Genomic DNA, 26715 nt, shown 5'->3' with positions numbered 1-26715 from the left:
ATAGCTATGTGTCTGCTTTCCCAACTGAACCAGAAACTATTCAACTCTCCTCCACCACCACCCCTTTCCTCTCTGCCCACCCTCTCATCGCTTCAAACCTTCCTCTGAAGCTTCCCTATCCTCACTAAAAAAAAGCCTTTCATACATTTTTTCTGTATGTTCGGAACAGTTTGGAATTTATGATCCAGTTCTGCTGTTTCTCGCCCTCTTGGACCAGGTAACTGACCGTGTACAGGGCCACAGGTCCAAATTCTAAATGTGTTTACATCTAACATTCAGGGATAGTGATCTGTGTTTTCAGTAATGAAACACAGCTGCAGCTCACTAATATTACTGCAAATAATCTCTGTGTCACTCTCCCATTTCTCATGTGTGAGGTCCGTTTGTGATCAAAACTTTGTTTATGGATGTTGGATGGTGTTGAAAAACAAACATTTTTTTGCAAAATGTCTCTGATAGACTCCCATCGGTCACAAACATTGAAAATAAACTAAAGGAAAATGGTGTTTCGAACAATATGTTCAGGAATTATTCAAGGTCAGTACGGCAAAGCTCTGCAGAACAGAGCTGGATCTATCAGGGCCCGGGGCCAGAGCCCACTTTGACCATGCCTTAAAACATCTGTGTACTGGGGTGCTCTAGCAGTGACTTTTAGGGGGGCAGCAAACTGCACGTGGCAGCCAAGCTGTCCCTGTGTCTCCTCACTTTTGGGCCTTGTTGAATCGACAGGCCACTGGCACTGAGTCACTTATTGAAAAAGAGACATGTGAAGCAATGTTTAATTTCATGTTTTAAAGCGAACACTGTAGGAACGTACCATCTTCCTTGGCATGTTACCCCCATTTTTACCTGTATGTCAGAATGTTTTTGCCTGTCTCACTGGGATCCTGCTGGTCAGGACCCCAGTGCTCATAGTTTATGGCCTAATGTGTGTGTCTGTGTAGTGTTTAACTGTGTCACTGAGGCTCTGCTAATCAGAACCTCAGTGCTTATGCTCTCTCTGCCTTTAAATTTCTCACTGTAGGCTAGTGACTTCATTTACCAATTTAAATTGGCACACTGGACCCCCCTTATAAGTCCCTCGTATATGGTACCTAGGTACCGAGGGCATTGGGGCTCCAGGAGATCCATATGGGGTGCAGCATTTCTTTTGCCACCCATAGGGAGCTCTGACAAACCCTTGCACAGGCCTGTCATTGCAGCCTGCATGAAATAACATGTTATTTCACAGCCATTTTCACTGCACTTAAGTAAGTTATAAGTCACCTGTAAGTCTAACCTTCACTTGCTGAAGGTTAGGTGCAAAGTTACTAAGTGTGAGGGCACCCTTGCACTAGCAAAGGTGCCCCCACATAGTTCAGGGCCATTTTCCCAGACTTTGTGAGTGCGGGGACATCATTACACGTGTGCACTACATATAGGTCAATACCTATATGTAGCTTCACAATGGTAACTCCGAATATAGCCATGTAACATGTCTAAGATCATGGAATTGTCCCCCCCCTCCATTCCAAATCTGGTATTGGGGAGCTAATTCCATGCATCCTGGGGGCTACACCATGGACCCCCAGTACTGCCAAACCAGCTCCCTGAGGCTTGCACTGCAGCTACAGCTGCTGCCACCTCACAGACAGGGTTCTGCCCTCCTGGGGTCTGGGCAGCCCAGTCCCAGGAAGGCAGAACAAAGCATTTTCTCTGAGAGCAGGGTGTTACACCCTCTTCCTTTGGAAATAGGTGTTACAGGCTGGGAGGGGTAGCCTCCCCCAGCCTCTGGAAATGCTTTGAAGGGTACAGATGGTGCCCTCTTTGCATAAGCCAGTCTACACTGGTTCAGGGACCCATTGTCCCCTGCTCTGGCACGGAACTGGACAAAGGAAAGGGGAGTGACCACTCCCCTGTCCATCACCACCCTAGGGGTGGTGCCCAGAGCTCCTCCAGTGTGTCGCAGACTTCAGCCATCTTGGTTTGCAAGGTGTGGGGGCACTCTAAAGGGCTCTGAGTGGCCAGTGCCAGCAGGTGACGTCAGATACCCTTCCTGGTAGGCCCATACTTGATAAGGTAACCAAACCTCTTCTCAGGGCTATTTAGGGTCTCTCCTGTGGGTTCTCTTCAGATTCTGCTTGTAAGTTTCCTTCAGGAATTCTCTGCAACTACTTCATCATCCTCTGACCTGCTCCAGGAACCGCTGTAACTGCAACAAAGTATCCATAAGGGATACTTTTCTTCTCCAACCTCAGCTCGAAATCAGCATCTGCAACAGTTTACACGGTGTGCATGCTCTGGGGACTCCCTGTCTTCATCCTGTACCAGAAGGACCGAAGAAATCTCCCGTGGGGTGACGGAGTCACTCCCCTGCTCCAGCAGGCACCTTCCAAGATGACGACCGGTACGCTTGGACTCCTGTCACAGCGACGATCGTGCTCCTAAGGACACAGAGGGTGGACATCATCAACATAGACTGTCCTGAGGTCCTGCTGATGTAATTTGGAGGAGGGAAGACCTTGCCTACCCAGAGAGCGACGGTACCCCTATGTACTGCGTCTTCTTCACCTCCTGAGGCCTCTGTGCACTATTTGCAAATTTCCTTCGTGCACAGCCTGGCCCAGGTCCCCAGCTGTCCATCCTGCGACGCTCAACTCGCTGAGTTGTTCTCCGGCGGTGTGGGATCTTTCTTTGTTGTGCTACATCAACTGTGTTTTGCACCTCCTTTGTCCCCGTGTTCTGGGACCTCCTGGGGTGCTGGCTGGCATCCTGAGAGCCCCCTCTTCCTCCTCACACAGAGTTGAGGCCCCCAGGTCCCTCCTGGGTCCATCCAGCGCCATTTTGATGCAAAACGCACTTTTGTCGTAGCCAAGGCTTGTTGGCGACTTCCAACACGAAATCACGTCTGCAACAATCTTCATGTCGTGGGACATCCTTTGCATCATGCAGGAACCCGCTGGCATCTTCCTAGGGTGCATTTCTGCAGTCTTCGACTAACCGTGGACTCTTCTTTTGCACCCTCTTCTGGGTTGGCAGGGGCTCCTGTCCTTCCTGGAACTTCTATCGACTTCTGGACTTGGTCCCCTTCCTTTGCAGGTCTTCAGGTCCAGGAATCCAGCAGTTGTTGTTTGCAGGCTTGGTTGGTTACTGCATAATCCCAATCACGAGGTGTAGTGTGTCCTAAGGAAACTTGCAGTACTTTACTCCTGCTTTTCTGGGCTCTGGGTTTGGGTAATTGACTTACCTCTACTGTATTCTTACTCTCTCAGTGATTCTGCACACACTACACTTGTCTAGGGGGGAATTACTGATTCTCATTCCACTTTCTTAGTATGTGGTTTGTGTTGCCCCTAGACCTATTTTCTCCCATTGCAATCTATAGCATTTCCTATTGTTTGCATTGTTCTATGACTATTTACTTGTCTATGGTTGGTGTCTAGTGTATATATAGTGTATAATACTTACCTCCAGAAGATATTTTTAGTACTGTGTCAGCCAAATAAATACCTTTATTTTTGGTAACACTAAGTATTGTCTTTACTTGTGTATAAGTACTGTGTAACTAGAAGTGGTATTGCAGGAGATTTTCATGCCTCCTAATTCAGCCTAAGCTGCTCTTCTATAGCTGCTAGAACACTACTACTTTTCACTAATAAGGGATAACTGGACCTAGTGTAAGGTGTAGGTACCCAAGGTACCCACTACAAACCAGGCCAGCCTCATACAGACACTGCTACACCCATCGTTTTAAGCAGTGAAGTGCTTACATGTTGTAAAGTTCACAGTGTATACCATAAATATCCATTCACTAATTCGTCCGATAATTCTGCGTTACTCAACACGATGCCAGGTGTGCCCTGATAGGTAATCATGGTGGCCACCCAAGGCATAATGCTGGCCATTCTCTATAAAGTGGTGGCTGCACTTGGCATAATTGTAACCACTGCTGTTGCAAAGGAGGGCCTGGTGTGTTGTGACTCAGGACATCCTTTGTAAAGTGGTGGCCCAGGACCAACCCATGCATAGAGGGAGGGCGCCGTGGTGAAATAAAGGGCCTGCCTTTATGGTAGCCCCCGCTAGTTTGTGGGCATAAGCCAGACATCTCAGATGTGTGTTGAATACCATGGTGTATGGGGAGGTGGGTGATGGCTAACCTGGGCTAGTTAGGCAAACGCTGCCCAGACACCCAGTGGTCCATGCAAGTACCTGGTGAATATGACATGGTGATACTTAGGAACAACTAATTTCTCTGAAAAAAGATATAGTATTTGGGAACAGAAATACTTATTTACAGACAACAAGCTTTAGCTGACATATTTGGTTTGACCTGCAATTAAAATTGGGTGTAACAGAGTGTAAATGGATGTGTTTGTAAAAAAATGGCAAGCTGGTGTTTGAGAATGCATGAAAGAACTTGCATATTAATTAGGTCTGGGTTAACCAAGTGTGGTGCGATTAGTTATGTTTGACCAATGACTTTGTGTTTCACCACTGCGCATATTAGTTGCTCAATGTTCACCAGTAGCACGTTATATGTTTTGTTCAGTTGAGCCGCCTATTGGCTTTGACATGGCATTAGCCATTACTTTCTGTATTCAGTTTAGCCGCCTATTGGCTTTGACATTGCATTAGCCATTACATTCTGTATTCTGCCTATTGGCTTTGACATGATGTATTCAGTTTAGCTGCCTATTGGCTTTGACATGCTGTATTCAGCTCAGCTGCCTATTAGCTTTGACATGATATTAGACATTGCATTTTGTATTCAGCTCAGCTGCCTATTGGCTTTGACATGATATTAGACCTTACATTTTGTATTCAGCTCAGCTGCCTATTAGCTTTGACATGATATTATACATTGCATTTTGTATTCAGCTCAGCTGCCTATTGGCTTTGATATGACATTAGACATTGCATTTGATATTTAGGTTAGCTGCCTATTGCCTTTAACGTGGAGTTAGACATTGCAGTTGAGAATCCAAGCTGTATTTTTCCAAGCTGTGTTTTTGCACAAGATGAACCAAGCTGTTTTCTTCTCACAGTAGACTAGACCTGATAAGAGAGGGTACATTGGGTGTTTTTCTCTCTGCTTGAGCTTGGGAAGAGGAGCAGTCTAGGACATCTGGCCAGTCTCCAAAGGCTTGCGTAGTTTTCCAGAGTCTGAGAGGAGGGGGCACACCTTTGTAACGGATGTCACAGGCTTCAGAGAATTAGATTCGAATCTGCCTGACTTCGTACTGGAACTAGGTGCCAGTTGCCAGTATCCCGTGTGGGTAGATAAATCTCTTTCTCGCAGCTGACAGGAGTCATCAGCTTGCAGACCCTAGAAAGATGAAGCTGTAAATAGTTTCTCACACGGTGAAGTATTTGTTTTGCTTTGCATTCAATATCTTATAAATATAACCTGCTGTGTACTTTGCAACTGTGTTTTAATTGAAAGTGTGCTTGAAATCTACTAATTCGTCACTTACGAAATTGCGGTTGGGGAAGAATTAACAACAATAAAAGTCTTCTTTGAACTCAGAAGTGCATTCTTGATATGTTATGTAAGTGCTGAAAACAAGATAAGTACAGAAGCACTACACCAAGGAGTTTTTGTTTTTAATAAATATATATTTACTGTACATACACGCTTATAAGCGCTTTCAGGAAGTCACCTTCATTATTGGTGTGCTGTAATGGCATTCACATTTCGTTTCCCCCACCACAACATTCCGCATCGTGCACAGGGTCAGCCCACTTCACTCATTGGTTTATCTGAATGTGAATGACAGCATTCTGCTTTTGCACATTCTCACTTCCACACAATTAGTAGCACCTTCAATACCAGCTACTACTGGTGCAATGTGTGCCTTTACAATATATATATATATATATATATATATATATATATATATATATATATATATATATATACACGTTACTGCTTCTCTCTGATGTCTGAGGCTGTTGGTTTGGTGTAACCTAAGATACACTGCAGCTGTTTGAATCTCTGTGGTGACTAATCTGAGGGCTAGATCTGCTGTCTAAAGGAGTCTGAGTTCTTCGTAACTTTTAATGTTTCCACTATGCCCTTTTCAAGTAGATTATCACTCATAACATATGACTGTGAATCTACTTACAAGAAGAACAGTGAGAAGATGAAAGTAAGTAGAAAGCAAAGAAAGAAGAAGTTATGTACCTTTTGGAAACTGACGAGGTTATATCAGGTTGCACACCTTGTTTGAACTGCTTGTAGAATTTAGTACATTTTAATCACTATTAGAGGAGCTCATGCTTAAAAATGCACTGTTTTAATATCGGGGTTTAAAAGGTTTTTGGGATTAATTAACCATAAACCGTATGTACAGGGGTGGGCTTTCTTGGCACAATATCACAGTTTTGAAATATTTCAAGAGTGTGCTTTCAAATCTGTTTTTAAGACCTGTTGTAAAGTGCACCATTCAGTCCCATTTTTTTAAGTTTTCTTGACAGAGGACCTCATCTCACTTCAAGGAGGTTGGGCTTGCCCTTTCTGTTCTATTTATGTTGGCCAAAATAGTGAACACCTCACACTTTCCAAGTCCACCTGTCCTCAAGAGCATAGAAGCCACTGTCCATCTTGGAGTTGTACCTTACAACAATTCAAGTTTCTGACTCTGTTGTGATGTGTGATGTGCCCGCATGTACTGTATGTGCGAACGTGCTCATCTGTGTGCATTGTATATGAGATTGCGTGTGCATGTTTGTATCTGCCTGCATGTGTTTGTGTCTGTGGTAGGGTGACCACCCGTCCGTAAATTTCACGGACTGTCCGTAATTTCGCCCTGCTGTCCGTTGTCCGTGATGAATGCTTTAACGGACGGCATTTGTCCGTAATTTTATCCTTTCACCTAAAGGGCAACGAGGCAGGGCGAAATTACCAGCAGAGGAGTTTCCCCAGCTGGGCTGGAAGGCAGGGGGTCTCCTGTGCTCTGAGGGAGGGAGGGAGGGTCAGAAAGATAAGAAAAGGCCTTCTTGCCAGGGGGTCTCCTTCCCTAAAGACATGCAAATGTGGGCAACTAGTAAATCTGCAAATACAAAGGGACTTGAAAACCTGCATTGACTTTACTAAAAGGAGTCACTTGAAGTTTTCTGGTGGCAAAGATATTTCTTTCAGAGAGGTATTGTAATGGTGTTCCAAGGTGAGCTGTGGAGTGTGTGGTTTTAATGGAGTGTTATAATTTTTTTTATCACTAGGTATACACTGTATATTATTCAAATCTGTACTTGAGAAGCACTTTTTTTTATTTAACCGAAATGTATTTGTGCATTTTGTAGCAGCCTTTATTATGATGTAATTATATTTTTCACAGTTCTTTCAGGTACCTCCGTACCTCATAGTACTAACAAACATTGGCAAAGCCAATAGGTCTCATCTACGAAAGAGTTATTGGCTTTGCTAATGTGTTTTAGCCATTAGCCATGTTATACACCAGAGAAGCTACTGTTCAGCATGGCTTAAAGCTAGTGGCATAGTGGTGTGGAGTGGAGTAGAGTAGCATAGGAGCAGTGGCGTAGAGCCCAGTAGTGCAAAGTACAGTGCAGTTGTTTAGAGTGCGTTAGCGTAGAGTGCAGTGGTTTAGAGTGCAGTGGCATGGGACAGAGCAGAGTGGCATAGAGTGCAGTGGAGTAGAGTGGCATACAATAGAATAGCAGAGAGAGCAGTAGTGTAGAGTGGTGTAGTGGCATAGATTGCAGAGTAGACTCGCGTTGCAGGGAGTGCAGTGGTGTAGTGTAGAGTAGTGCAGAGTAGGGCAAAGTGCTGTAGAGTTGAGTGATGCAGAGTAGAGTGACATAGAGTGCAGTGGCATAGAATGCAGTAGTACATAGTACATTGGTGTATAGTACGGTGGTGGAGAGTGCAACACTGCAGAATAGAGTGTCAGTGCAGTGATGTAGAGTGGAGTAGAGTGGCACAGAGCAGTGGCGTAGAGTACAGTGGTACAGAGTAGAGGGCAGTGGCGTACAGTGCAGTTGTTTAGAGTGCATTGGCGCAGAGTGCAGTGGCATAGTGTGGCATGGGGTAGAGTTACATAGAGTGCAGTGGAGTAGAGTGGCATACAATAGAGTAGCAGAGAGTGCAGTAATGCATAGTGATGCAGTGTCATAGAGTGCAGAGTAGACTCATCTGGCATAGAGTGTAGTGGTGTAGAGTGGAGTATTGTAGAGTGGTGTACAGTATAGTGCCTAGAGTGCAGTGGCATAGAGTAGAGTGGTGTAGAGTGCAGAGTTGCAGAGTAGAGTGTCAGTGCAGTGGTGTACAGTGGTACAGAGAACAGTGGCATAGAGTACAGTGGTGTAGAGTAAAGGGCAGTGCAGTTGTTTAGAGTGCACTGGTGTAGAGTGCAGTTGCATAGAGTGGCATTGGCCAGAGTAGAGTGGCATAGAATGCAGTGGAATAGAGTATATTGGTGCAAAATGCAGTAGTACAGAGCAGAGTGGTGTAGAGTATAGTGCTGGCCAGAGCAGTGTTGCAGTGTGTCAGCTTGCAGTGGTGTAGAGTGCATTGAACTAGAGTGCAGTGGTCAGAGTGGTATAGAGTACAGTGGCGTAGAATATATTGTTTCAGAGTAGATTGCAGTTGCATAGAGTGGAGAGGTGCAGGGTAGAGTGCAGTGGCATAGAATGCAGTGGCACAGAGTGCAGTGGCATAAAGTAGATTATTTCACAGTAGAGTGAGGTGGCTTAGAGTGGAGAAGTGCAGGTTAGAGTGGAGTTGCATAAAGTGGCATAGAGTGTGATGGCATAGAGTAAAGTAGTGTAGAGTGCCGTGGCATAGAGTGAAGAGGTGCAGAGTAGATTAGAATAATGTACAGTGTATTGATGTAGAGTGCAGGGGCATAGAGTTGAGTGTTACAGAGTAAAGTGCATTAGCATAGAGTGTATTAGCTTAGAGTGCAGTGGCGTACAGTGCAGCGTTGCAGAGTGGCAGAGAGTGGAGTTGTGCGGATTAGATTGGTGTTGCCTAGACTGGAGTGGTATGGCGTGCAGACGAGCAGAGTGCAGTGGTGTAGAGAGGCACAAAGTGCGGTGGCTTAGAGTAGAGTAGTACAGAGTAGAGTAGAACAGAGTAGAGTAGAGAGGCATAGTGTGAAGTAGCATAGAGTGCTGTGGCATAATGTGGAGTGGTTCTGAATAGAGAAGAGAACAATGGCATGGAGTGGCGTAAAGTGGAGTGATACAGAGTATTGTGGAGTGGTGCAGAGCAGAGTGGAGTGGAGCATGCATGGTGTGGTAACACACTGCCATTACAGACAACACATTTTTGATTGAAATGACCATTACATTTGCACAGATATACAGTTTTTCAAATCAAACTATATTGTGCACAGACGATGATGTGTGGAAATTGCATCACCTAATGCAATGATTTGTTTTAATCATGTAAAGGTATTTGTTTCCAGCACAGTTCAGAATTAACAAAAATGTGCTTGATTTGTACTTCTAATTCTGATATATTCTGAAGTCTATTGAAGTCATGTGATAAAAAAAACTCTTTCCTAACCCCAGTATCCAGCAAGATTGTTGCATAAATCCTCTCACTTTGAAGTCAGAGAAAGGAAAGTAAACACTAAGTTCCCACCGAAGACAGAGCCTGACATTTGACTTTGTTCTTTGAATGCACAGCAAATATGATAAGATAAGAACAAGATTTACAGGCCTGTTTATAGAAAGGGAGCACTCGGCAGGATACTGTAAATAAGGTTTTGGCAAGGGAAGGGATGAATTCAAGCTGCATAGCCTAAAACAAATAAAGCCAGCAAATTGAAAGCAACAAATTGTGAGTTACAAACCACAAGGCCAAAGGCAAGCAACGGGCAGAATGCATTCACAAGGAAGCACTATGAATTTACTTAAAGTGACAGCTGTGGGATACTTTGTGGGGAAAGTCCAGTATTTTAGTCCATATCTTGCAGAGGTTTGGCTACATCAATCACCCAGGTAGTATGACAAGAAGACCTGGAGTGGTTTTCATGTTGCAGGATAGGTTTGTACACCCATTCTATCAGTTTGCCACCATTTCCTATTGTACAGAGCTTCTGGCACACCTCTTGTAGGGTTAGTGCTAGGTAGCAGACATAAAATAGGGCATTTAATGATTATATAAGGTGGTTGTAAGTAAGGAGTTGACTGGGGTGAAGATGGTAGTCTGCCACAAGGGTTTGGAAATTTAGTAGCTCACTGTTCAGAAACAAAGTCCCCAATTTTAAGACACCTGCAACATGCCACTGATGGAGTTGCTCTAAGCACAGCCATCCTGTGGGGGTGGGAAGGCTTAGCAAAGGTAGTGCAGGAGCATAGGGTTTATTCGTGTCAGTGAGTTTACAGGTTCTGGCAAGGCAAGAGAAAGCCATGCATGATAACCCCGGATGGTAATCCATAGAATGGTCAGTAGGAAACGATGAGCATTGCATTAAGCCTTCCTTAAAAGTCTTTACTGGTAAACCCCATCTCATGCCGGGAGGTGGGCAGAAAGCCAGTGAGCCACTCATTGGACATCTGCAGCTGAATAAAAGCATTCTAAGTCCAGAAGATCTAATCCACCCGCAGTCCCAGTTAGCTTTAGAGTGGAAAGAGCTCCTGATGGCGTTGCAGCGACCATATCAGATGTGTGGCCTGTCTGAAGAAGGAATGAAGGATGAGCAGGGGAAGGTTTGCAAAATAATACTATCATTGGGGTAGCACACCGTCTTCGCTAGTGCCACATGGCCTCTACAGAAAGCAGAAGAGAAGACCAAAAAGCAAACTGGGCTTGGAGGGACCGTTCGCTCTGCCGAGATTTTCATCCTCGAAATCAGTATAAGAATGGTAGATATTAATCACTAGGTATCAAAAGGTAACTGGTTCCCAGTTCAATCTGAGATCTAACTGTGTATGAAGGCGAAAACAGTGCCATATGTTAAAGAAACACTAATTAAATTTAAAACATTTAAAATTTTGTTTGTGCAATTTACATCCCAAATATTTTGAAGATTCTATGTGTACTTGACACTTAGGGATAACCCAGATCTCTAGTTTGGCTTTTGCTCAATTTCAAAACCATATAAAGACATGGGCAAAGCGGGCAATTTCCTTGCACAACCTTGCAAGGGGTCTGGCCCCTGCTCACCCTTCACAAGCACTAACAAAGAACCATTGCACCAGAAGAGTTTGCCAAGGTGGATGGGTGTTGATTGTTCAACCACTTGACAGTGCCCCTTCTGTTTCGCTCCTGTGTGCAGACAACGCCCCAGGTACCCAATACCTTCAAATAGTCTTGGTGGACCCATCTTGTCTGATTTTAGGAATTGTCCCACCTTGTTCTTCTATTCTTTATTTATCCAGTTGTTAGCAACAACCCTTTGAATTACTTGCTGTGGATCTCCCATGTGATCTCAATTTCATCCTACTCTTTTATTATCTTTGATTGGTAGTCCGGGCTCCCATTTCCGAGATAAATGTAGAGTCCCAAACATACACTCTAGTGCAGGGCGACTACAGACAAGTTATGGGTACATCACATCCTGTCATTAGGTGTGAGACTGTCACCCACACTATCTGCCCTGCCTCTTTAAAAAAAATTAGGTTGAAAGTCCATGGGCGGTTGGGGTAAGCCAGATGTTTTTGTTCAATTTGTTTAAACTAGCATAAGGTTAATTACCTTAATGTTTCCCAAACTGTTTGCCAGGGGTTTTGAAATGTTCAGAAACATAATCAAAATTTTGCTGTTACTTTCTCTTCAGGAAAGATCGGGTAGATTTGGGTAGGGTGATGGCCTTGCCGTGAAGGGCATTAAATTTCTACTGAATAAGGACGTAATGTGACACCTGAATGTAGCACCCCAGGAGGCAATCACAAAGGTCCACAGTGAATAAATAGTGCTATGTTAAAAAAGAGTAAATAAATGCACTGACAACATAGTGAGACATGGCCTCTCTTGCGCGTGTCTGTAAAACTGACGTTTAGTTCTTGAATTTTTGTCCTGAATTTTGACCCTTTGTCCTGAATTTTTGTCCTGAATTTTGACCCTTTGTCCTGAATTTTTTACAGTCCTGTCCAGAATTTGCCTCAATGTCAGGTGGTCACCCTAGGTGTGAATGTGAACATTTATGTGTACACACAGATGTGCCACTGTGCTGCTGCAACAAGTGTGGCAGCGTTTTTAGTCATTTGTAATCAATCCGAGATATAAACAATTTTGTATAAACTTTTTTTAAGTTTGCAAATAATTCAGAAAAATTAATATTGTGAGAAGTGCAGCTGCTGGCCAGTTAGCCAGCAACTATGATGGTGTGGTGGTGAAAGGAGTATTCTATTGGAATTAGCATGGCAGATTTAAATTAGGGTGCTAAATGGCAACATTTTTGCTGCAGATCGAGGAAGAAGGTAAATTGAAGTGCTTTAGTTATATGCAGGGCTAGTGGAAATATGTGGCAGGAACAGACGAAATTATGAGGTAGGGTTGACCAATTTATGTGGCAAGAAAAGTCCAGTTATGAATTTACAATGCCACCAGCTCTAACTCAAGCAAATGTGAGACCTATTGCATTGCAAACACTTGTTCACGTTTTCAATTTCTAGCTTTTGTGTAACGCCTGGTGTGAAATAAGCTTCTTTGTTTACGATAATATCAAATATGAATGCATATCGTTCTGATGCATGTATTTTATTAGTAAAGTGGTTTTTACAGCATGTCCTACTTTTGTGCAAATCTGAATTTTTTGTATCGATATGGTGTACTAGGTAAGAGTATTCTTGTCTTCCACGTTAACGTGAGGAATTTGTATTGCATGACTGTCCTTTTTTTAACTTTTTGTCACGATTTTCTTTTCTTGGTGTGGCAGGGATGTCAACGAGAAAGGCTGGATTTAAGCCCTGCGGTGCCTTTCACCGACAAATGTTGGTGATGGCCCCGCATTTCATCTGTCTCTGGTGCCTTGAGTGTTACTACAACTCCAATACCTGCATTGATTTCAAATTTATCCCACTCCAGTAAGTCCCACAAAAAGAAAAAAAGCAAGAAGTTGAAGAGGTCTTCTATTTAACCCTGTGTGTCGAAGTCATCGCAAGATGAGGGAGTGTCGTCACTGGAGGGCTAGCTCTGTGGTTGAGCCTATGCCTGAGCCTCCTGCATGCCTCTCCGAGTTTCCGGGACCAGAGCGACCCCTGCCCAACTCTGAGAAATCTATGAAGCCATACACCTCAAACTTGTCTTATGGACATGCTCTTTGATGGCTCCCGTCCCTTTGGAAACGAGGTGGGCTCATTGCTGGAGCACTTCAAAGACAGCAGAGCTATGGCCAGATCCTTGGGCCTTTCCTTGGTGCACCATTAACTCCAGCCTATATTTTGCTCCTTTTGTGGCCACAGAAGGGGCTTGCAGCTGTGTCTTTATCCGACCCACCCACCACCCGTCCGTAAGCTTCCCACCCTCTGCATGGCTGAAGGTGCAGCACCCAGAGACCCTGTGGGTCAGGCAGCCAGAGGTCAGCCCAGTCCACCACTCCACTAGTTTGACCTCCGACCATCATTGGCAACCAGTAGACAGCAGAATATGCCATCACCTGCACCACTGAAGGTCAATAAAATTAGACTGCTGAGTTCTCCAGATTGTTTGAAGAGGCTATTTCCTCCCCTTCACGGCTACCCCTCCACACATGCCACCCACTTATGACAGGCTGACGAAGGGCCATCTCTCCTTCCTCCACCAGGAAGTGACAGCTCTATTGGCCAAGGGAGTCATAGAGAGTGTGCCAACATCTGAAGTAGGTTGAGGTTGCTATTCCCAATATTTTCTGTTGCCCATTAAGGACAGAGGCCTTCGTCCTATCCTAGACCTGCACCCTATTTCTTCCTAAAAAAGTAGAAATTATAAAAGGCTCACACTTGCTCAAGTTCTGTCTGCCCGGGACCTGGGAGACTGGAAGGTAGTGTTGGACTTCCAGGATGCATACTTCAAAATCCCCATCCTGCCTGCCTACAGATGTTACCTGCAGTTCACAGTAGGCCACTAGCACTTTCAATTCACTGTGCATTCCTTTGGTCTTACCAGTGCCAATTGGGTGTTCACCAAGGTGATGGCGGTGGTTGCAGCTCATCTGCAGAGATCAGGGGTGCCAGTCATCCCCTATCTCGATGACTAGCTGTTGAAGGCAAGCTTATCCCAGGCAGTCCTCTCCCACCTCCAGACTATGGCGGACCTCTTACACTTGCTAGGGTTCACCACCAAAGTGCCGAAGTCACACCTGACCTCTTCTCAGACTCTTCCTTTCATTGGAGCTGTCCTTGACATAGTGCAGTTTTTGGCTTATCCTCCCGAATGGCGAGTCCAAGATATACAGGCTATTATATCTATGTTTCCGCCTCTATCCTCGGTTTCATTGAGACTGACTCTGAAGCTGCTGGGCCTCATGGCTTCCTGCATCCTGCTTGTGATACATGCCTGCTGGCATATGTGAGCACTGCAGTGCGATCTGAAGCTCCTGTAGGTGCGGTACTCATGGAATTTCTCCAACATGGTCCAGATCTCAGATGGCACAGCAAAAGACCTGCAGTGGTGGTTACCGGACTATAATTGGGTCACTGGCAGACCCCTCCACCCTTTCCCAACAAGATCTGACAGTAGTGACAGATGTGTCACTCCTGGAATAAGGTGGCCATCTGGAAGAGGTGGAGATCAGTGGACTCTGGTCTCCAGCAGAATCTGGATTCCACATCAACCTGTTCGAGCTTTGTGCAATCTGTCTAGGATTAAAAGCCTTTCTACCCTCCATCAAGGGAAGGCTAGTTCAAATGTTCATGGACAACACCACTGCCATGTGGTAGTGAAACAGGGTGGGGCAGTGTGGTGGACCCTTTCTCAAGAGGATCTGCACCTCTAAACATGGCTGGAACATAACGGTATATACCTGGTGGTTCAGCATCTGGTGGGATCTCTGAACGCCAGAAGGGATGAACTCAGCCGCAGATGCCTAGTGGATCACACATGGCATCTATCCGGAGGTGGTACAAGGTCACTTTCAGCAGAGGGTATGGCCCTGGTTAGCTCGGTTTGCCACCACTGAGAATGCGCAATGTCAGCAGTTTTAATCGCAAGAGTTTCCAAGGCAGTTCTCGCTTGGAGATGCTTTTCAGCTTGAGTGGAGCTCAGGCCTCCTGTATGCCTTTCCATCCATACCCTCTTGCCCAGAGTTCTCAAGAAGATCAGGAATGACCTGGCCCAAGTCATCCTTCTGGCTCCGGGATGGGAGTCTGGTATTCCAAGCTGTTGAGCATTGCCGATGGTCCTTCAATCAGTCTGCCCCTTTGAGAGGATCTTCTGTCACAACAATAGGGAAGGAATCTCCACCTGAACCTGTCCTCACTCTGCCTTCATTCCTGGAGATTGAGTGGCAGTAGTTGACAGATTTTGACCTTTCGCCCAAAGTCTTTGATGTTATCTTGCCAGCTTGGTGTCACTCCAAGAAGGTAGATGCTGGCCCTTGGAATACATTTGTGGCATAGTGTGCTTGAGCAGCTGGTTGATCCCTAATCTGCTCCCCTTTCCAAGGTTCTTTTATTAATCCTTCACCTGGCCCAGCAGGACTCTGCATTGGGTACCTTAAAGGGTAATCTATCTGCCACCTCCGCTTTTCAACCTTCTCTCTTCAAGACCCCTATTGTAAATAGATTTCTTAAAGGTCTGCAGCACATATTCCCGCAGTTCCATTTGTTATGCCTCAATGGGACCTTTATTTGGTTCTTACTTTCATACTGTTCACTCCCTTTGAGCCATTTCTTTCTTGCCTTTTCAGGCTCCTCAACATCAAGATGTCCTTTCTGGTGGCAATTACATCTGCTCAGAGGGTCAGTGAGCTACAGACTCTGTTCTCTCAGCCTCCCTACATTTCGTTTTTCCCTGACAAACTGGTCCTTCAGACTCATGCATCCTTCTTGCTGAAGCTAGTCTCCTCATTCCATGTAGGCCAGTTCATTGCCTTGCCTACCTTCTGTGCTCCGTTGCATCCCTCTAAGAAAGAGAAGATACTCCACCGGCTGGATCCAAAAGGAGCATTGTCCTTCTCCCTTGACTGCACAAAACAGTTCCGGGTGGATGATCAACTCTTTGTGTGGTATATCGGGGCCAAGAAGGGAAAGGCTGAGCAGAAACAGACAATCTCCAGATGGATTGTGCTCTGCTTTAAACGCTGCTGCACGTTGGCCAAGAAGCAATCCACAGCGAGCTTGCATGCTCATTCCACCAGACTAAAGGCCACGACCACTGTGTTAGAATGCAGAGTTTCAAGTCCTGGATATCTTCCAGGCAGCAACTTGGGTCTCTCCTCATATTTAGTAAGCACTACTTTCTGGATGTTCAGGTATTTCGGTACAGGAACTTTGCCCATTCGGTTCTACAGGGCTTTTTGGTGTGAAATTGTGTCACACACCCACCCCTGGAAGGGTATTGCTTGGGTATCCATTCTAAGGTAAGGAATCTGCTGCTAGAAATGTCTATCCGATGGACAAGTTACTTACTTTTGGTAACGCCTTATCTGGCAGAAACTCTATATAGCTGCATACTACTTACCAACCCACCCATCCTCCCCTCTCTGCGAACAGATTTCAAGAAACAGGCTATTCCCTTTTCAGGGCCTAGTCTTCCACGCCAGTGTTCCTCGTGGCTCTACGCTCTGGCTTGGAAAGTCCCAAAAAGAAGCTAACATCAGCATGCTGGGGTGGTGTCCATGTAGGCACCACACGTCACTTCCATTCTGAACGACATGCAGGGGTAAGCTCACTAAAATTTCTGGATCCAGTCTTTAGCCTGGGGATAATTCTGGGGTAAGGAATCTACAGCTAGATAGAGTATCTACCAGATAAGATGTTACTGAAGGCAAGTAACTTACCCATATGGAATTTTGATATGTGATGTATGCTTTAAATGGTTACATATGGTAGTTATTCATTGTATTTTTTGTGTTTGACCTTTCTTTCTTTAAACTAGATAAGCTAATAAATATAACACAAGACTTGCATTATTTTTGTGTATATTTAAAGGCTCATCAGCAGTGCAGAAAGGCAGATCGAATGTTGGCGACTGGACAATACGAAGAAGCAATTGCATGTCACGGAAGAGCATCTGGTGAGAACAGTGATTAATTTGTGCTTGTTGTTTCCAGTGCTGAGCACCGGCACTTTTTTTTAGGGCCGGCGCTTATTTTTCTGCCTCAAGCATTTGCTGTGAGCAAAAGACACATATGGGAAAGACAGAGGAAGAGAAAAACATAACAGCGTCACAACGGGAGAAAGCAGAAAGCTGCGGGAGTGAGCTGAAGGGGCAATGAGTGGCTTTACATGGATTGAAGAGGCCCGAGAGGGCTTCAGGATTACGTTGCCTCAATTTGCACATTTCCTTGCAGCAGCTGCAAGTTTAAGAGGAGGGCTTTGAGCGTTTTTATTTACAAATTAAGCACTGGGTGAGAATAAAACAAAAAGTGGGCTTGGAAATCCTAGTTTAGCTCGGTTTTCAAGTATTCACCTCCTTGTTAATTTTGGATGGCTTTCTTGCCTTTACCAGTTCCCTGCCTGCTCTTTATTCAGTAGCATTCCTCTCTATTGTTCTGATTGTTCCGTCCATTAATCATTTTTTCTTCGCCGCCAAATTTGCTTGGCCGAGTGTTCTCCTTCCTCTGTGAACGTCATGAGGGGTGTGGAATTTAGTAAACCATCTTGTCCAAGGGACGGGATGCCCCAGAAATGTAGGTATACTGTAAAGAAAAAACACTTGTCTCTTTTGGTGCCACGCAGTGAGGTGACAGACAATAGCAGCGTTCTCATTATTTAGAACTCTGATAACAGCATTTCTTATTATGCATTGGTGCACCCACAAACTTACTTGTTTTAGGGTTCTTAGTAATTCTTATCCAATCTCTTCTCACCTTGCAAAAGGTTAGAAATGTACATCTGTCAAGGGCAAGAGTAAAACGTTTTCCAGGGTGGAAAAAAGGGGGTGTACGGAATGTGGATTTGCAATCGCTCACCACATTTACACACACAGGTATATTTGATCAGGAAAATTAGAATTTATAAAGGTTTGCGATGAGTATCATATCCAGACCTATTATGAAAGTTGTAAAACTGCACCAAGCTAAGACATGCACCTGAAGGTGCACTTTTGCGACTTTCATTTAAGAGTTGGGCCCATGATTTAGTTAGTTTCCTGTAATGGTTTCCCTGTTTTTTGTTGTTTTTTTAAATATCATGCATCGAACACTAAATGTTGCCTCAGAGAAGTTGTAACTAAAGTTGAAAAATAGTTTAAGTAGCAACGTTTTGTGTGCATTTTATAATGGAAGCAAAACATCACCAATATTGATTTGAGGCTTCTTTGTGTATTTGTATATAATCAAGGAACATTCTAAGAGTATTAGATGAGGTCTTAAATTGATCTACATGTTTAATTTCAGGCGTCTTCTTTAAGGTTTGTTTTTCGCAAAGGAGGAGGAGGATGGAGATTACACTTAGAGACTGGTAGAACTACGGAATGCACATCACACAATGTAAGAATAACTTCCAGGGGTCCCTGACTATTAAACGGTTTTTGCAGGTTTGTATAACTGAAATAATTGTTAGGTTAGTAAATCAGCACATGGGAAGGATCTATACAATTAGGGATGATGACCTTCTTAACATATGCTTTGTGGTACAGTGTGCTGGTGGAGGTAAATGTTCAGCATTATGTGACAAGGTTTTGCATAGTTGTGATCAGCATTTGAAGAGAGAGTTAGACCATTAGGCCAAGACAGAGGACACAGCTAGGGAGTGCAGAGTGAGATAGAAGGGAATAGGGGAGTGTGTGTAGGTGGGGCACGCTGAACTACCAAGGTCATCAGAACTGACTGACCTAATTACCTCTTTTGACTTATTAGTGGGGGAAGAAGGTTTAGTGTTTGTGTGTGTGTGTGTGTGTGTGTGTGTGTGTATATATATATATATATATATATATATATATATATATATATATATATATATAGAGTTAGGACCATATTTCTATAGAGAAAGCGTTTTTTGACTTGCCTAAATCTTTGGCGCCGTTTGTCAAATCTTCACGAAATATTCCCCCAAAAGGTGTTGCAGTGATTCTTGTTGCACACAGAAAGTTTCGGGGTGGTCCGTCAAGGGGGGGGCCGAGAAAAATGGGGATAAAAAAACATTGCATTTCCCATATTAATTCCCATAGGACCTTTAGACACGTCTACAGCTCGAACCACTGGACGGAATTACACCAAATTTGTCAGAAAGCTAGCTGTCGGTACACAGATTACGCTTTCACTTATTTGGTGTGAATTGGGTCAGTAGTTCTTGAGATATTTAGGGAAACCCAAATTTGTATATCTCTGGCCCGAAGTGTAGGAGGCTGGCCTGGCTTATAGTGGGTACCAAAGGTACTTACACCTTGTGCCAGGTCCAGTTATCCCTTATTAGTAGAGAAGAGGTGTTTCTAGCAGCTTAGGCTGATAGAAGATAGCTATGGCAAAGCAGCTTAGGCTGAACTAGGAGGCATGCAAAGCTCCTACTATACCACTTATATCATATGCACAATATCATAAGAAAACACAATACACAGAGTTACTAAAAATAAAGGTACTTTATTTTTATGACAATATGCCAAAAGTATCTCAGTGAGTACCCTCAGTAAGAAGGTAAGTAATATACACAAGTTATATGTACACAAAGTCGTGATAGTGGGATTCTGCAAGAAGAACAAACACCAGCAGTGCACTGACAACGGATTTCTGGACTTGAGGACCTGCAAGGCAAGGGGACCAAGCCCAATAGTCGCGACAGTGTCCAGGGGGGGCAGGAGTCCAGGAAACCCCGGATGAAGGTGCAAGGAAGCTGCCTCCAGATGGAAGAAGCTTGGAGTTCTGCAAGAAAGAAGAGGTCTAGGAACTTCTCCTTTTGGACTACAGATGTCCCACGTCGCGATGAAGCTTGCAGAGGTGTTCCCACGCAGAAATACCGCAAACAAGCCTTGCTAGCTGCAACTGTCTCTCTCCCTCTCTTCTAGTCTCTTTCTCCCACTCACATACTGTAGGAAGGTAGCCTCTTTCTAGCCGTGTTACCCCCACTTTTGGCCTGTTTGTGAATGTATGTCAAGGTGTTTTTACTGTCTCACTGGGATCCTGCTAGCCAGGGCTTAGTGCTCATAGTGAAAACCCTATGTTGTCAGTGTGTTTGATATGTGTCACTGGGATCCTGCTAGCCAGGACCCCAAGTGCTCATACGTTTGTGGCCTATATGTGTTCCCTGTGTGGTGCCTAACTGTATCACTGAGGCTCTGCTAACCAGAACCTCAGTGTTTATGCTCTCTCTGTTATTTCACAGCCATTTCTCACTGCACATAAGTAACTTATAAGTCACCTATATGTCTAACCCTCTCTTGGTGAGGGTTAGGTGCCAAGTTACTTAGTGTGTGGGCACCCTGGCACTAGCCAAGGTGCCCCCACATTGTTCAGGGCAAATTCCCCGGACTTTGTGAGTGCGGGGACACCATTACACATGTGCACTACATATGGGTCAATACCTATGTGTAGCGTCACCATGGTAACTCCGAACATGGCCATGTAACATGTCTAGGATCATGGAATTTTCACCCCAATACCATTCTGGTATTGGGGGGACAATTCCATGCATCCCAGGGTCTCTATCACAGAACCCGGGTGCTGCCAAACTGCCTTTCCGGGGTCTCCACTGCAGCTGCTACTACTGCCAACCCCTCAGACAGGTTTCTGCCCCCCTAGGGCCTGGGCAGCCCAGTCCCAGAAAGGCAGAACAAAGGATTACCTCTGAGAGAGGGTGTTACACCCTCTACCTTTGGAAATAGGTGTGAAGGGCTGGGGAGGAGTAGCCTCCCCTAGCCTGTGGAAATACTTTGATGGGCACAGATGGTGCCCATCTCTGCATAAGCCAGTCTACACCGGTTCAGGGATCCCCCAGCCCTGCTCTGGTGCAAAACTGGACAAAGGAAAGGGGAGTGACCACTCCCCTGACCAGCACATCCCAGAGGAGGTGCCCAGAGCTCCTCAAGTGTGTCCCAGACATCTGCCATCTTGGATTCAGAGGTGTTGGGGCACAATGGACAGCTCTGAGTGGCCAGTGCCAGCAGGTAACGTCAGAGACCCCTCCTGATAGGTGCTTACCTCTCTTAGTAGCCAAACCTCCTTTCTCAGTAGCCAAACCTCCTTTTTGGGCTATTTAGGGTCTCTCCTCTGGGCTATTCCTCAGATAACGAATGCAAGAGCTCACCAGAGTTCCTCTGCACTTCCCTCTTCAACTTCTGCCAAGGATCGACCGCTGACTGCTCCAGGACGCCTGCAAAACCGCAACAAAGTAGCAAGACAACTACCAGCAACATTGTAGCGCCTCATCCTGCCGGCTTTCTCGACTGTTTCCTCGTGGTGCATGCTCTGAGGGCTGTCTGCCTTCACCCTGCACTGGAAGCCAAGAAGAAATCTCCTTTGGGTCGAAGGAATCTTCCCCCTGCCAATGCAGGTACCAAACGTCTGCATCACCGGTCCTCTGGGTCCTCTCTCATCCTGACGAGCATGGTCCCTGGAACACAGGGATTTGGGTCCAAGTGTCTCCCACAGTCCAGTGGCCCTTCTGTCCTAATTTGGTGGAGGTAAGTCCTTGCCTCCCCATGCCAGACAGCAAACCTGTGTACTGTGTGATTTGCAGCTGCTCCAGCTTCGGTACACTTTTCCAAGGATTCCTTTGTGCACAGCCTATCCTGGGTCCCCAGAACTGGGTCCTGCATTGCACAACTCGCTGAGTTGGGCTCCGACATCGTGGGACCCTCCTTTGTGACTCTGAGACAACCGCTGTCCTCAGGTCTTCCAAGTGCCTGTTCCAGTACTTCTGCTGGTGCTGCCTGCTTCTACGGGGGGCTCTCTGAGTTGGTGAGCGCCCCCTCTGACTCCTCCTCTAAGGGGCGACATCCTGGTCTTTCCTGATCCCCAGCAGCACCCAAAATCCTCAACCTCGACTCTTGCAGCTAGCAAGGCTTGTTTGCAGTGTTTCTGTGTGGAAACACTTCTGCATCCTCCAGCACGCCGTGGGACATCTTCTGACCAATGGAGAAGTTCCTGGCACCTTCCGTTGTTGGAGAATCTTCGGCTTCTTCCACCCAGAGGCAGCCCTTTTTCACCTTAATCTGGGGTTTAGTGGGCTCCTGCCTCCCCTTGGCTCTTGCGTGACTCTTGAACTTGGTCCCCTTCCTTTACAGGTCCTCAGGTCCAGGAATCCGTCTTCAGTGCTTTGGTAGCAGTTGTGGTTCTTGCAGAATCCCCTATCACGACTATACTGTCTTCCTGGGGTAGTAGGGTAACTTTACTTCTACTTTTCAGGGTCTTGGGGTGGGGTATTTTGGACACCCTTACTGTTTTCTCACAGTCCCAGTGACCCTCTACAACCTCCCATAGGCCTGAGGTCCATTCGTGATTCGCATTCCACTTTTGGAGTATATGCTTTGTGTTGCCCGTAGGCCTATGTCTACCTATTGCATCCTATTGTGATTCTATATTGTTTGCACTACTTATCTTACTGTTACTTACATGTTTTGGGTTTGTGTACATATAATTTGTGTATATTACTTACCTCCTAAGTGAGAGTATCCTCTGAGATTCTTTTGGTGTTTTGGCACTAAAATAAAGTACCTTTATTTTTAGTAACTCTGAGTCTTTTGTTTTCTTATGATACTGTGCTATATGATATAAGTGGTATAGTAGGAGTTTTGCATGTCTCCTAGTTTAGCCTAAGCTGCTTTACCATAGCTACCTTTAACAGCCTAAGCTGCTAGAAACACCTCTATTCTACTAATAAGGGATAACTGGACCTGGCACAAGGTGTAAGTACCACAAGGTACCCACTATAAGCCAGGCCAGCCTCCTACACATACCCACTAAGACACTTACGCACCCACTCACTAACCCACTGAGAGGCTCATGCACCCACTCACAGCTTCAGCCAGACCCTCACACACCCACTCACAGACCCACTCAGAATCTCACACACCCACTCACAGACTCACTGACACCCTCATGCACCCACTCATCGACCTGTGCACACACTGACACATCCACTAAAACACTGATGTACACACTCTCCCACCCAGACACTGTCACAGCCACTCTCATCCACAGATACACCCTCTCACACCTATTCTGACACCCAGAGAGGCCACTGGCAACTTCCTCTGTGCAAGGCCAAAGGTTCTGTGCACAGCATGGAGTTGGGTGGTTAGAGGGGGTTGGCCGCACGCACTGGCTGCAGGCCAGCCCTTGCGGGCAACCCGTACTGCACACAGTGCAAGGTTGGGTGCTTATACAGGGTTGGCCTCAGGGCCCGGCGTAGGCAACTGCACATGACCTTTGGTGGTGGTTGGATTAATGTTTAGTAATGAAAATTACTATAAAATAAAAAAAATCATAGAAGTTCACTGAAGAAATCAAAGGTTACAGGGACGTTATAGTTAGGTGATAGAATAAAAAAAAAACATAGAAATTCACTTAGAAAACCAAAGGTTACAGGAACATTATAGTTAGGCTCACATTTTAAATGTACAAAACCATAGAAATTCACTAATTATAGTTAAAGTTACTGCAAGTAACTATAACTTGTGCCCTAAGGTAACTATAACTCACTCCCCCACAATGCAAAAACTGTGCATGGCAGGGGCGCGAGTTATAGTTACTTGAGCTAATTGGACTACCTCCCTGGGCTGTTTACAAATATTGGAAGACTGCCCCCCTCGTGAAGCCAATAATAGCCCTGGGGAAGGCCACCCGTAGGGCCGGGTCCTACTATGTCCCGGGGTGCCCACCCCAGGGACATAGCTGTTTGCAGTAACTTGGCGGGAGCTTTGTCAGCTCCCACCAAGTCACAGCAAAAATTTGATTCCAGGAAGTGAGAGTTGTCGAATGGCTCTTGCTTGCAGGAAGAGGAGGTTTTCTCTGTTTCCCTGCTCAAAGACATATGGGCAGGGAAACAGAGGAAACTATTTCTCTCACAGACACAGAGCTGCATGTTTAACAGCTCCTGTCTGTGACAGCAATACCTGCTTGCATAGGAGATGAGGACCTGGCTGGGACGCAGGGGTCTTGAGGCTCCCCTGCGGTTCCATTGCACACTGGGTGCCCTGCGGGACAGCCAGGACAGATGGACTGACCATGGGGGATGGGGTCCCCGGGTGCGAGATCGACTTAGGGAGGGGGGCCACTGACTAAGGAAACTATAACTCGTGCACTGATAATTACCCCAGATATTACTGCACTCATGACAACTTTTATAATGTCTAAAAATATCAATGAACCATTAGAAGTCAAATTATTGAAGGAAAAACTGTGCCTTGTGGGGCCGCAAGTTATAGTTACCTTAGGGCATGAGGTATAGTAACTTGAAATAACTCTAACTATAACTGCTGATTTTTTTCTGCTAGTAACGATAATGTCCCTGTAACCTTTGGTGTGCTTTTAAGTGAATTTCTAAGGTTGTTTTAAATTCTATTTCCTAACGATAACATCCCTGTAACCTTTGTTTTTTTCCTGTGTGTGTGTGTATATATATATGTATATAAATATACACACACCTACTAGTGGTCACCATAGGTAGTTATATTTAGGATCTACCTTTAATAGGAAAAGTGTTTATTGTTTTGCCAACAACCTTGGCACCTTTAAACGGATCTTCATGAAATTTTCAAAACTAATATGACACTCACTTCAGCTGGTGTCTGGAAAGTTTTGGAGTGACTCATCCAGTAGGGGGCGAGAAAAACGGGGGTCCCAAAATGCTTTCCTCCAATGTATTTTCCCATAGTGTCTTTTGACATGAATGCAGCCCGAACCGCTGAAATGAAGTTACACTAAATTTGGCAGGAAAATAGATCTTGTTGCCCAGACCGTGCGTTTTGTGATTTGGTGTAAGTCCATTCAGTAGTTTTAGAGCTATTTATTTATTTATGTTTTGCCTTATAAAGCGCTACAGCTACACGCATAGGGTTTCCGAGCGCTAAGGTGACCTTGCAGCTGTACAAAATAATCAAGTTTTCAAACCTTTACAAAATGCAAGGAGTGAGATATAGTTCTTCAGAGACTTTGGGAGAGCCTTCCACAGTCTAGGGCCCAAAACAGTGAAAGAGCGAACACCCGTACCGGCCATTCTGAACCTAGGCACAGTACACAAGGACTGGTTCATTGATTTTAGCATACATGTGGGCTGATAGGGCACCACCAGCTCCTGGATATATCGCCGACCCAAACCAGCCTTAGCTTTGGACATAATGCACAGAGCTATGATTGGATGCACTTTGTGATCATAAGCCAGTGAAGCTTGTGGAAAAGCAGTGAAACCGAGGTGTATTTTGGCAGCTGAAACAGAAGTCTAGCAGCTGAATTATGGACAAGCTGTAGTTGTTGAATCAGAGCCTTATCAATACCTAAATACAGCACATTGCCATAATCTAGCCTTGATAGAATGAGGGCTTACATCAGAGTCCTTTGAGCTCGTAGGGAAAGTATCCAGATAATCTTTTTCACCCACTTAAGCACCGCAAAGCAGGTGGAGGTGACATGGCTACCTGAGGTTTCATAGATAGCTTATCATCCGACAAAAGCCCAGATACTTTTACTTTGTATGATGGTTGAGGGAGAGCGCCGTAGGATGCCGGTCAATGCTGTGGACCCCGCAGAAAAGTATTCTTACCAGGACCCTGACCTTTGTTTTATCTCTGTTGAGCCTGAGCAAGTTATTATTGATCCATAAAGAGATTTGGCTCAAGCCCTGGTTAAGAACGGAGGATCCAGAGTCCTGTGTAGATTACAAATCAAAAATAAGCTGTGTGTCATCTGCATAGCAAAATAAGATTAGGCCACAGTTCTCCACTACATCTGCTAGAGGGCGGACATAGATGATAAACAGCATGGGGCTTAAGACAGAAACCTGAGGTATGCTCCAAGCCCATGATACCGACCTCTCATTGGTTGAGAAAACTTGGAACATCCAATCTTTAGGGAATGATGTAAGCCAGTTGAGTGCTGTTTTGTCAAGGCCCAGAATCCTCCGTCTTTCAACTAAAATAGACTGGGACACAGTATTGAAGGCTGAGCTGAGATCAAGTTAAATAAGTGCGACAGTTTCCCCCACATCTAGACGTTGTCTAAGATGTTCAGTGACACTCAGGAGGACGGATTCAGTGCTAGGGCCGGCCCTGATGCCCGACTGTGAAAGATGTAGAAAGTTTTGGGCTTCCACAAATTATGCAAGCCAGAATTTAACATTTTCTTTAAATATTTGGAGAATATGGGCAGAAAAGAAACGGTCTGAGGTTTGACCAATTGGTTGGGGCAAGATTTTTTTTTTTTTTTTTGGAAGTGGGAGGACCATAGCATGCTTCCAACTTTGGGCCAACCTTCCCTTCAACAGAGAGGAATTAAGAAGGTACATCACCACCTGCAAAAATTTTGGGTCTAAGAAGTCAAATGTGTTTGGTGGCAAAGGATCAAGTGGCAAGCCCAATTTAGGTCTGAAAGTCCAACAGGGGCCTTGACTCTATTTTAGATGTTGAACCAGAAGTGAATAAGATATTGCCATCCGCTTTTCGATTGACTACAAGGTGCCATTACATGCAGCAGAATCAATGGTTACCCCCATTATCCTTCAAAAAATGAAGATGACTAGCTTCCACTTTTTCAA

The 26715-nt window shown here is 45.1% G+C and overlaps 1 protein-coding gene across 2 annotated transcripts in view; it reads left to right on the top strand.

The window, feature by feature from the left end:
- NRBF2 (nuclear receptor binding factor 2) overlaps positions 1-26715 on the top strand; it is a 283596-nt gene that overhangs the window by 110378 nt on the left and 146503 nt on the right. Inside the window, exons 2-3 of one of the 2 annotated variants that reach the window (XM_069218933.1) lie at positions 17020-17104; positions 18429-18521. In XM_069218933.1, the coding sequence (XP_069075034.1) occupies positions 18506-18521 (16 nt within the window). In that variant the 5' untranslated portion in view covers positions 17020-17104; positions 18429-18505. The remainder of the gene's footprint in view (positions 1-17019; positions 17105-18428; positions 18522-26715) is intronic. The other variant, XM_069218932.1, reaches the window with a different exon arrangement.

The sequence above is a fragment of the Pleurodeles waltl genome, unplaced genomic scaffold (genome assembly GCF_031143425.1).
Source record: "Pleurodeles waltl isolate 20211129_DDA unplaced genomic scaffold, aPleWal1.hap1.20221129 scaffold_144, whole genome shotgun sequence".
NCBI classification, from domain to species: domain Eukaryota; kingdom Metazoa; phylum Chordata; class Amphibia; order Caudata; family Salamandridae; genus Pleurodeles; species Pleurodeles waltl.
This window is presented reverse-complemented; position numbering and strand designations above follow the sequence as displayed.